This window comes from Lepidochelys kempii, chromosome 7, assembly GCF_965140265.1.
Source record: "Lepidochelys kempii isolate rLepKem1 chromosome 7, rLepKem1.hap2, whole genome shotgun sequence".
NCBI lineage: Eukaryota > Metazoa > Chordata > Testudines > Cheloniidae > Lepidochelys > Lepidochelys kempii.
Genome location: NC_133262.1, coordinates 69,308,509 through 69,320,919, shown reverse-complemented (window position 1 = coordinate 69,320,919; position 12,411 = coordinate 69,308,509). Strand labels below are relative to the sequence as shown.

Below are 12,411 nucleotides of genomic sequence, written 5' to 3'. Positions count from 1 at the left end.
TGCTAAGGAACCAGTTACAGATGATGGGTCTGTAGGGGATGTTTTTGTCTTGAGAGACATGGGTTTTTTCCCCTCAAGACATTTTGCTGTACTCTTGAATTCAATTAATCTTGACTACTACCACGCTTTGGGGGTCTCCTTGGACATCTTTCTGCAAACCGAGGGAAAGCAATGTACAAACAAACAAACTTCTGCCAGTGTTACAGGGGAACCTACATCAAGACAAATTAATAGTTCCTTGAGACCACATGATGACATGAACACATTATGGTTATTTAGCAACACTTACCTTCCAACACCAAAATACAACATTGTTTTGGCTTTCATTGACCATTATGACTAGCTTATGCATATGCACCTGTCTTTATTATATACTTGTTCATCCACCTCCTCTTTGCTTATTGTAGTTTGCCTAATCTTAGAACATGAGTTCTATGAGTATCTTTCTGTTATGTGTTTGCATAGGACCTAGTATGATGAAGCCCTGATTCGTGCTGACTGAGTTCTTAACACTAGCATAATGGAAATTACTAAAAATTACATACAAAATGTAAGTGTACAACCAGTTATAAACGTACACGACAAAGATGATCTTTCCAGACGGATGAAAGTAAATGAGAGTATAATTGCAATAATATTTAATATAGTAATAGAGCATGGGACAAACTAAGGTTTAGTATTGTTTTGTTGATAGAGACAGGATAAAGAAAAAGTGGGGAGTGCAAGACCGATCTTTGGTGATATCCATGTGGCTGCCAACTTTGTGAAAGCATGAAGGTTTCCAACAAGTTACCAGCAATATGAATACAAGACGTATTCTAAACTGAGGAAGACCTCGGTCTTTCACTCTGTAATAAAAAATGGGTAAAGATCAACAGGTTATAGAGTGCCATTTACAAAGCAGTGCTGGCAATTACGCCATGAAATGAAGATGTGTGGTTCTCTCAACCAAACTAAATCTAATAGCAAAAAGAGAGGTCAGAGAATTCAGAAATATAATTCACAGAAGCAGCCTACTTCTCTCAAAGCATTGTATATTGCCATCTTGCTATTCAACAGAGACACCAGCGCTGGAATAACTAAAAATACACATCACAAAAGGGGGATTTTAGAGACTCAATACTATCCTCTAATAAGCATGTAAATATAAGGCAAGGATATTGCTTTTGGGAAATTTCGTGATTGCTGCTCTTTGGATAGGGATAGCACCCCAATGATATTTAAGAATTATTACACCTTCCTCTATAATTTAAAACAAACTGCCAGAGTGGGCTCTCATTAGAGCTGCCAGGTTGGCAGCAGTAACATGCTAACAGAACTTTACTTTTAATCAGCATTTGTCAAAAAGTACAAGAACTAGAGAGGAGCTGTTGCACACTTCACTCTGACCAATTATCATAGCCTGGGCATTCTCCATTCCAAAATCACTGAGAATATGTAGACTCTCTCATGATTATGAATGTCTAATAAAAAAAAAAAAAACCCTGCTGGAGAATCAAGCTGAATTAATTCTGACTGGAGGGGAAAAATGTGAGGAATTCAGAATTATGTAAGTGCCAGATACGTTTGGATGAGATTAACAGTTTGCACCGGGGAAGAGTTCAGAACTTCTCCTTGGCTCTTCCCACATCCACCTCCATCATTGGTGAACTTTGTTTTGCTTTATAAATAAATTCATCTCCCCGTTTTATTGCAGCATCATAGCTCATGGAGTTGTTTCTTTACTGTACATTCAGAGTTCCATCTGCACAGGCAAGTAAACAGGACAGATCCACACGTCATCTGCAGGAGAGCTGAAGAATATCAGTAACATCAAGGGATTTAGACACTAGTTTTTCTCACTGATTGTTTTATCTTATCTGTAGCTAAGTACATGCACAGTTTACGGGTCTTTAAGCCACAGACCTTCGGTATCATACTGCTCATTGTCAAGGTTTGGGAGCATCAACAGCAAGAGCTAACTGGTGGGAAGGCAGAATGCCGTGCGCAAAAATTACAGAACTGTTAAAGAGATCTAACAATTTACAGTATACGAAGATACATTTAGCAAAAGTTTCCTCTTAAACAAATCCAGTGTGTTGCATAATCCACCAGGCAGATGGAGATGGTCATGCGTTAGCCATTTCTGTAATTACAATACTAGGCACCTCTTTTAAACTGTGGACAGCACAGGAAGAGCTTAATTAAATTTAAGAAGAGAAGGCAGATTCTTCAAGATCTGTTTGTGTTTTATAAACAGAAAAGTGTTAATTATGTTAAAATCTCTCATAAAATTCAGAGAAAAGGGAATTTAGGTAAGAAACCATTTAGGTTAATTGTTTAGCTTTACAATGTTCACAGAATGAATAGGAAATGTGCAACAGGAAGTAGCATGGTCTCATACACTGAACTAGGTTTCATACTGCAGTCCTACCAGAATAGGGAGAAATTCAAAAGAAATTCATGGTTTGCATTTTTTTGACAGTGGAAAACCTTGTATGTTATAATACGATTAGCTCAAACTTTCTCCATTTTCCAAAACAATGAAGGACGAATAGGCCCCATTACATACATGGCTTCTGCTGGACCCCTGAAAATGCTCAGATGGATTTCTAATAAGGGAAGCAAACATTGCATACTTGTCTGTATTTAACATGCACCTACTGAGCAAGGTAGCTGCTTAGAGAGCATGTCTGTCCAACACCAACGAAACAAAAACTTCTTAACAAAACCAGGAAAAAGGCTGGCAAAAATCAAATACACAAATACAAAAATGGAGAATAACTGACTAGGTAGTTGTACTTGCAGAAAAGTTTCTGGGAGTTATAGTAGATCACACATTGAGTGTAAGCCAACAATGTGAGGCACTTGTGAAAAAGGTGACTATCATTCTGGGGTGTATTAACCAGAGGTGAAAGTAAGTCGGTATGGTCTGGTACAGCATACCTGTAAGAGCCAGTACACAGACGACCATACCGGCAGGGCCGCCAATGCGGGGGGGCAAAAGGGGCAGGTTCCTTGGGGCCCGGCAATTTAAAAGGGCCCGGGGCTCCCAGCAGCAGCCAGAGCCACTGGCCCTTTAAATCACTGCCAGAGCTCCATGGCTCCCAGCTGCTGCCACCGCTACCCTGGGGCTCCAGCAGCAACTTAAAGGGCCCGGGACTCCCGGCTACCACCGTCGCTACCGCGCCAGCAGCCTGAGCCCCGGGCCCTATAAATCACCTCCCAAGGTCCCTTCCAGCCCTACATTTCATGATTCTAAGTAATGTCACCCTGGCCTACTGTATATGAGAAGACAGGCTGATTAAGAAAACTGACAGAAAAGCTCTTAGATATGCATGTTTGGCATGTCTTTCTTTAACCAATTAAAAGAAAAAGCTTTTTTTGCCTCATCCTTCTCCGATCTAATTCACTTTGGTTGTTGGTCAAATCGGTAACTGAAATTCCAATAAGTGCTTTTTCTCCCAATACTGTTTATATTTTGCCAATTCCAGCCCTTGCTCTCAAATCCATTTAGCAGTTCCTCAACAGCACATGAAGTGAGATGGGGAAGAGATATCTCAGTTATCTACCACACCTAAGGAGTAATGGGAAAAAAATTAAGGGAATGTATAAACTTACCGGGGATCGATGCTGCAGGGATCGATGCACTGGGAGTCGATTCAGCGGGTCTAATGAAGAGTTATCTAGTCAAATTTTAGTGAAGACCCGCTAAATCGACCACAGATCACTCTCCCCTCGACTCCGGTACTCCACCGGAAAGAGAAGCATAAAGTAAGTCGATGGGAGATTGTCTCCTGTTGACCCAGTGCGGTTGCAAACACCGCAGTAAGTCGACCTAAGCTACGTAGCTGGAGTTGCGTAACTTAGGTCGACTTACCCCCATAGTGTAGACAAGGCCTAAGAAAGGGAAAATTGTGGTTGAATATCAGGAAAGCTTCCAAACTATGATCTACTAGCCTTTGGAATAATCTGTCATATCAAGTGGGGGAAATCTCAGCTCATTTAAAATTTGAGTAGATAAAACTCTAGTAGGTCTACAATAAGGTGATTTACTGACAGGGAATTGGACTAGATGACCTAATAGATGTATTGCATCTCTACAATAGATTCTAAAATAAAAAGTTTGTTAACAGAAGTTGTGACATTAGGGCTCAGACCTTTTTTCCCCCTACAAACATCCCACCTCCACTACCAATTACAGCAACTCAACAATACATACACAGGCACTTGCAGTTCCAAAACCCTGTTGTTTAATTCTAATCACAAGCAAGTCACAACAATGCTGGTAGCAACAAAAAGAAATTTTAAGAAAAAAAAGGTCAGACACATATGACTAAAGGGTACCATTATCATCATAATGGATGGTTCCAGCTATCACACTTGGTAGATCGAATTGTATACCTGTACATATTTAATCCAGCTCATTCCTCATGGCAAATGGAAAAATAACAGAGTGATGCTGGGGTGACTACCACAGGACTTTGAAGGGGAGAATAGGTTAATCTAGCAAAATATAAGAGGGATATTATACCTGTGCTGCCTACTGTACATAGGCCCTACAGACACAACCATCCCTATGAAGGGCAAAAACTAGGACTTTATAAAGTAGTAAATTATTTTTTCCTTAAGAATTTAGCTCAGATGTTTTTAACTCCTATTGTTTCTTGAGGATGGGAAGCTAAAACACACTTAAGAAATTGGTTAATGCAACATCAACAATCCTTCATAATCTTACCTTTTCACTCCATGCCCAAAGCCCGGCTGCTAGGAAAGCAACTCCAGCTAGCTACAGAAAAGAAAAATTTGATTAGTACACTAATCAGGAATGAAAACAAGACTTCCCAATGTGAAATAATATGCTCCCCTCACCCTCCTTAGAAATAATCACCATAAATACATATAACAAAGCAAATAGGAGAATGTATTTATGAGTCTCTGTATGCATATAGGCTTACATAGAACAGCAGTCCTTTTCTCAGAAAAAACTGTTACAGCATAACATAAAAATCATCTGATAGGAGAGGTTTCCTAATTAAGTTAACACTTCCTGTAGGAACAGAAGGGCTTGTTAGGACTCTAGAATTCTGTATAAAAGTGATGAAGTGAGCTGTAGCTCATGAAAGCTTATGCTCAAATAAATTGGTTAGTCTCTAAGGTGCCAAAAGTCCTCCTTTTCTTTTTGCGGATACAATCTAACACGGGGCTGCTACTCTGAAACCTGTATAAAAGTAAAGGAGTACTTGTAACACCTTAGAGACTAACCAATTTATTTGAGCATAAGCTTTTGTGAGCTACTTGTAAAGGTGCCACAAGTACTCCTTTTCTTTTTGCGAATACAGACCAACACGGCTGTTACTCTGAAACCTGTATAAAAGTGTGGTCCCCTCATGTGAGGTCAACCATTGTATCCATACTGAAGAAACAAAAACATAGGACAAAGACTAACAATGATTGAGGAACATAGGAAAAAAAGTCTTGAATTCAGGAAGCATCACCTACAGTTTTCATTAATGTTAAGCAAATTTAGTACTGGCAAAGGATACCAGATCTATAGCACAACTAGAGAATGAGATTCTCTGACTAGGCACATGGCTCGGCAGTGGCAGTGCATGTTCCCTCTGCCATTCCACATGTGTGTCTTAAGCTTGTCCTAGGGGAAACATCTCCCAGAGATATGATGAATCTACTCAGTCCTCTGTGAATACCTCTGAAGAAACTCTAAGCATCTCACAGGATCAGGCCTGACCATCAGCTGTGGCTAGTACTAGGTACTCTAATGATGAATGGGTCTGAGCCATCTCAACCCCAGACTCTCAGACTTGTGATTCTGGAATGCTGATACAAAGAGTTTACAACAATAAAAGGCAGAGAGCAACAGATGTGCTTGAAAAGAATGTACATTGGATTTAAGGCCCAGATATTGAAATACTTATGCATATAAATAATCCCATTGATTTCAAGGGGAATACTCATTTGAATAAAGAAAAGAATGTGAATAAATGTTTGCAAGATCTGGGCCTAAAGTAATAATTCTAGTGTTTTGCCTCTTTAAATCTTAGAGTACTTTGAGATGGTTAGTATCATATCCCCATTTTGCAGTAGAGAAACAATCTCTAATGTCCTCTTCCTAGCCAAAACTCAGAACCAGTACTCCATCCTCATCCTCCTTGAGGACAGTTGACCATGCTCTCCTAGGAGGACCAGATGTCCTGATTGTATAGGAACAGTCCCGATATTTCGGGCTTTTTCTCACATAGGCTCCTATTACCCTCCACCCCCATCCCGATTTTTCACACTTGCTATCTGGTCACCCTATCGCCTTCTTTAAATCTTGCTCTCCCTTGGGTTCTGTGACTCTGTACTATGCTGGTTCTCCTGTCACTCTAATCATTCCTTTAGAGGATACTCCTCCTCCCCCAGCTTTCTGCAGGGGTTATGATGGCTTTGTCCTTGGTCTCCTTCTCTTCTTTTTCTAAGTAATCTCATCTGCAAAACACAAATTCAGCTACCATCTCCACATGCTGATGACGCGCAGATCTACCTATCTACTCCAGGCTTGTCTCTTTCTGTCCAAACCAAAATCTCAGCGCCTCCCACTCTCTCCCCGACGTCTCCTTGTGGATGCCTAGACATCAACTCAAGTCCTCCCACGTCCTCTCGTGATTACAATGGACACCATCACAACACAGACATGTAATCTGGACATCTTTGACTCAAACCTCTTTCTACGTTGCCACATCCAGGCTATATGTAGTCTCTTCTCCTGTTCACTGGTCCAGTATGAGGTTGTTCAAGATAGGGTAAGCCTGCCTTGCGACTTTTTACACAACTTTGGGAAACTGGGCCTGAGGCTCCTTTATGTGCTCTGCATTGTGTGTCAGTGTGTGTTCACCTCAGACCAGACCCACTCAGACAAACCACCAGGAACAAGGCTTTATTCTGTAAAGAACATAGAACAGGATTACAGTCCAGTAGCCTCCTCTCTGCTTGCCTGCTACGTGCTCCCAGCTCAGTCAATGCTGAGACCTCCTGCTGGCGGAACAGAGGGTACATCCTGGCAGGAACTAGCAAGTTCTCCCAGCATGCCTCAGTTTGTAGTCCACAACTTGTAGTTTCTGGGGCTGCTGTTGAAGCACACTGGACCTTGGGCTACATATACCTAAATCTTGCAGGTTATGCAGAAATAATCTCTCTAAAATACCACCTTTCCTATCAATCAATGCAGCTAAAATGCTCACCCAGGCTCTCATCATCTTGCATCTCAATTACTGCAACATCCTTCTCTCTGGCTTTGACAAATACAATCTTGCTCCACCTATACCCATTCACAAGGCTGATTTTAAAAAAAAAGTCACTCGTAGCCCTTTGCTTTGACCACATCACCTTCCTCTTTGCATCCCTCCACTAGCTTCCGCCTCTACCACATCAAAAACATAAGCCACTTATTGTCACTCTCAAGGCCCTTTACAGCTTATCCTCACTGTAGCCATAATGTTTCATTCAGTGTCAATTTCCATGCCTGACAGGTCAATAAGTGTAGCCTCCATCATGTAATTATTGTATTTTCAAACAAGCACCTTCACGCTTTCCTCCCATGCGCCTCCCTTCATGTTTGAGAGGAGATCCCCATAAACGTCCACAAACCTACCTCATTATCCTCCTTCAAATTAATCATTTGCTGTCATGCCTACAAAAAACTTGACTACAGTTAGGCAGCGGTCTCAGCACACCAGCAGCCTGTCATGCTGACCAATATTGTCTCATTGTTTCCTTGTATTCCCTCAGTCAGTCTGTCAGTATCCATATTAGCTTGTAAACTCTGTGGGGCAAGGATCTTTTTATTCTGGTTCGTACGGCTCCTAGTGCACTACTAGCCTCAATCATAGATCAGAGCCCCAGGAATTACAGTAGGGTTGCCAACTTTCCAATTGCAGAAACTGAACACCCTTGCCCTCTGCCCCACCCCCTATCCAAGGGCCCGCCCCCTGCTCACTCCATCCCCCCTCCTTTCATCACTCATTCTCCCCCACCCTTGCTCACTCACTCAATTTCACTAGGCTGGACAGGGGCTGGGATGCAGGAGAGGGTGAGGGCTCTGGCTAGGAGTGCAGGCTCTGGGGTGGGGCCAGAAATGAGAGTTTTGGATGGGGTGGGACCTCTGGGCTGGAGCAGAGGGTTGAAGTGTGGGGGGAGTGAGGGCACCAGCTAGGGGTGCAGGCTCTGATGTGGGGGCAGGGACAAGGGGTTTGGGGTGCAGGAGGGAGTGCGGGTTCTGGGAGGGAGTTTGGGTGCAGGAGGCGGCTCAGGACTGGGGCATAGGAGGTGGTGCAGGCTCCAGGTAGCGCATACCTCAGGTGGTTCCCGGAAGCGGGTGGCATTTCTTTCCAGCTCCTAGGTGGAGGCACGGCCAGGCGGCTCTGCACGCTGCCCCCGGCCACCCGTGCCACCCCTGCAGCTCCCATTGGCCGCTGTTCCCACTACACTGTCCGAGCCGGCACTTGAGGCGAGGCAGCATGCAGAGCCCCTGTGGCCAAGCCTTTCTTTGCCTAGGAGCTGGAGAAAAATGCCAGCCACTTCCAGGAACTGCGTGGAACCAGGGCAGAAGACACCCACCCAGAAGTATGACCTTTGAATAAGCAGGATTACAAACATAAGAATGGCCATACTGGGTCAGACCAATGGTCCATCTGGCCCAGTATCCTGTCTTCTGACAGTGGCTGGTGCCAGATACTTCAGGGGAATGAACAGAACAGGGCAGTTATTGAATGAGCCACTCCCTGTCATCCAGTCTCAGCTTCTAGCAGTCCAAGGTTTAGGGACACCAAGAGCATGGGGCTGTTTCCCTGACTGTCTTGGTTAATAGCCATTGATGGATGTATCCTCCATGAACTTATCTAATTCTTTTTTGAACCCAGTTATACTTTTGGAATTCACAACATCCCTTGGCAACAAGTTCCACAAGTTGACTGTGTTGTGTAAAGTACTTCCGTACGTTTGTTTTAAACCCCTGGTTCTTGTGTTATGTGAAGGGAATACAGAAGTGTTGTTTATCATTTCCTCCACACCATTCATGATTTTAGAGACCCCTATCATAGCCCACCTCAGTCACCTCTTTTCTAAGATGACCAGCCTCATTCTTTTTAATGTCTCCTCATAAAACAAGCCTTTTCAGGGCTTGGTTTTAGCCCGCTGCATTTTTTCCTCCTACAAATAAAAAATTAACTCCTTTTAAAAACTGTTTATTAAAAAAGTGCATGCTGCCTCCTTAAGGGATCATTCTATTATCCCATGGCCCATTTTTTAAAACTGCTTATCTGCGCTCTGGTGATGATTTCAGAGAATTTCATGCACTACTTCACACAGCTCATTCCCCTGTTTAGTAATTTTACATGGCAGCACTAGACTGAGTGCTCCTGTATTCCCTTTTTTTATGATTTGTCTATGTCAAGACTCATTACCTAACCCCCTTCCCATTCAATTAGATAAGCCATTTCTTTGCTTCCTGCTCCTAACTTTAAGCCACTTTGAATTAGGTGGTAAGGATGGTCTCCAACTCCTTCCTTTTCAGAAAGCATCAAGTTTGAGAAACTAACCCAGATTTTGCACTGACTTAAACATTCTATAACCCCCATTAACTCAACTCTTTCATGTGAAGCAAAAATTGATCCTTGCTCTGACCTCAACACTTTGTAGTCACAGGCAGCCTCTGTCTTAACACCCAGTATCAGTATCCAAACAAAGATGAAATTTTCCACTCCCAATGTCTGAGCTAACCAGCTCTTTATCTGCTCCCCTAGAGCATACCTGCTGACCTTGTAGGTTAATAATATGCTGCTATAGCAAAAGCTTTTCCACAGTTTGAGAGTAAATGAGGTCTCATTCTCACTTCTCTAAGTCTATAATAGAAACCATTTACCCAAAAGCTTGGAGGCATCTCAGAAACCTATGCATAAACAGTTTCAGATGAAGGAGAGGAGACACCCACCCAGAGGCCACTCAAAACAATCAACATGTCAACATGCCACCCTCTTCCTCCTAGGCCTTGAGTGGCAGATTTAGCCAGGCTGTCCCTCCTTCATGACAGAGGGGTGAACAGGCCAAACCTGCCATCTTCGGCAGCTGCCTAGTTTACCGATACCTAACCAGCTTTGGGAATGCTGCCTTCTGGGTGTAGAGTAGTTAGAGATGGGAAAAAACTCTACCTTGCCCTTGGCACGGAGGGTACAGTTCCCCAGAAACAGGCTGAATCCAACATTAGACCTACACCATACTTGCTTTCTCTCAGCCAAAAGGAAGTGCAGTAGGAACGCTAACTCAAGTATGCAAAGCCTGGGATCATAACCAACTTTCAGGAGTTTCCATTGGCAAGAGCTGCATTGTGCTAGAAGACCACTGGTTTTTAAACTGAAGTCAGCTCTTTGCCATGATTTATACTTTGTGCATTCTTGATTCTTCTTAGCATATGTGCAACATGCCTCAGGTGGCACGTGACCAGGATTCATCAAAGTATTTGGTCCGCTGGTTGGATCATTAGCTTCCCCAGCCTGGGCACTGATGGGGTGTGCGGTATGAACGCTGCTCCCCTCCCCCTTGCTGACAGGCCATAACCAGACTCTAGACAGCCAACACTGGCTTTTCTAAGGTGCTTAGCAACAAGGAACCCAACCATCACTTGCTAGGTGTCCCCCCGCTGCTTTTTATGGGGTGGCTTAACTGTGTTCCAGATTATAAAGGATTTTTCTTAATTTCTCAGACAATTTCCTTATTACTTACAGCAATTCCTCCCAGGTCTGAAATTGTTTGTTTGCTTGTGCTATATTCTCTCCCCCTTCATTCACTTTACAGAAGCACTTTTATTACTATTTGTGAGTGCTAGGCAGCTGGCCATATTTCTTTTTAATTAATATGAAGAACTGACTGCAGACATTACATATATAATTTTCAATCCAATTTTGGGCTCACCAAAACGTGTCTTCTGCTCTTTTGTAGTAAGCCTGATTTCTCCCCTTGAGATCATATTAAATGGTGTTCTTGTCTGACACTTCCACTATCTCAGAACCAGTACTTCTACTATTACCACTATGGAGGACTTCATTTCTCTTGAGTCTGTGATCTGCTATTCCCCTCTAGGCTTGACAATACATGCCTGCTGAGAAGTAGAGTGCAATATCTTAAAAAAAATAACCTTTTTCTAGCAAAAGCAGCCATATCTGGAACAACCACCTTCTGTGAGCTGAACACTACAGCTAATTCCACATGATGGAGTCAAGGTGGGGGGAAAGCACAGAGCTTTTTTATCATTACGCATTAGGCAGATGTCAGGATTTTGAAGTGTCACAGCTTCTATTGCCACAGGCATAGCAGTGATCAGAGTGGGAGAAATTCCTAGTTTGCTCTGTGGCTAAAAATGCTAAGGGTGATGTATAAGCCATTTTATACCTAGTTACTCAAAAGAGTGTCAGATGATTCTGCAAGAGCTCAGTATCACATAGTAGGACAAGCACACAGAAAGTGATGCAAAACAATTACGCATGAAACAGCCATGGGTGGACAAAGTGATGCTAGTTAAACTTCCATTTCAAGGTTAGATGAGCAATAGCATACAGTGAACATGCAACTTGGTCATGTTGAAGCAAGTACACACCTTGAGTGTTAACAAAACCTCCCTCATTTTAATAAGCTTTGAAAAACATATGGATGTGTCAAAAGTAGTAGTGACCTAGACCACACCTAAGTCTCTAAGCAGTGACTTTTTTCAGGTAGGGAATAGAAGTGTTTCATTGTGGATTTTCTATTATACAAAGTTCAAAGCTAGAGCTAGTTAGGAAATTTTCCAGTACCGATTTGCATCAGAAACTGCTGATCTATGGAAACATTTTGGTTTCAACAAACTTTTAACAGAAGACTGTGTAGTTTCCTGCCTGGTGGGCTGCTGAGGATCCTGAGCCTCCAGAGTCAAGCTTCCAGGACAGCCCCGCCATTTAGCCTGACTGGGAAGTCCAGGACTTCCAGGGTCCCTGCTGTGGAACTGGACGTCCTGGCTTGAACTGGGGCTCTCATGCCTTCTAGGCTCCCACAACTCCAGGAGGCAGTGCAGGAACTCGGGGGGGGAGGGGGGCAAAGAGTAGAGAAGGCGAAGGGAACAAATTGAAATACTTCAATTTTTTTCCATATTGGGGAAAAATTGATTTTTTTTCTCTTAAGGAAAATTTTGAAAATGTCTAGGTTTTGTTCTAGTGAGAAAATTTTCTTTTCAAAGCAAAGGCATATCCAGTGGAAAGGGAATTCTGAGTTTCAACCAGCTCTTTTTAAAGACATTCATCTAATATTTCCTACTCATGCGCCACAATGATACCAGAAGGCAAGAGAAGAAGAGGCTGGTGTAGGGTGCAGGAGACAAGGTAGCAAGTTGCCACAGCATGGGTTAAT

General features: G+C 42.8%; 1 protein-coding gene across 6 annotated transcripts in view; it reads right to left on the bottom strand.

Annotated features, from left to right (window-relative positions):
* The window catches only part of TSPAN14 (tetraspanin 14), a 79,037-nt gene that overhangs the window by 18,148 nt on the left and 48,478 nt on the right, over positions 1 to 12,411 (bottom strand). For all 6 annotated transcript variants that reach the window (XM_073353279.1, XM_073353283.1, XM_073353284.1 and 3 more), the window contains one exon: positions 4,718 to 4,768. In XM_073353279.1, the coding sequence (XP_073209380.1) occupies positions 4,718 to 4,768 (51 nt within the window). The remainder of the gene's footprint in view (positions 1 to 4,717; positions 4,769 to 12,411) is intronic.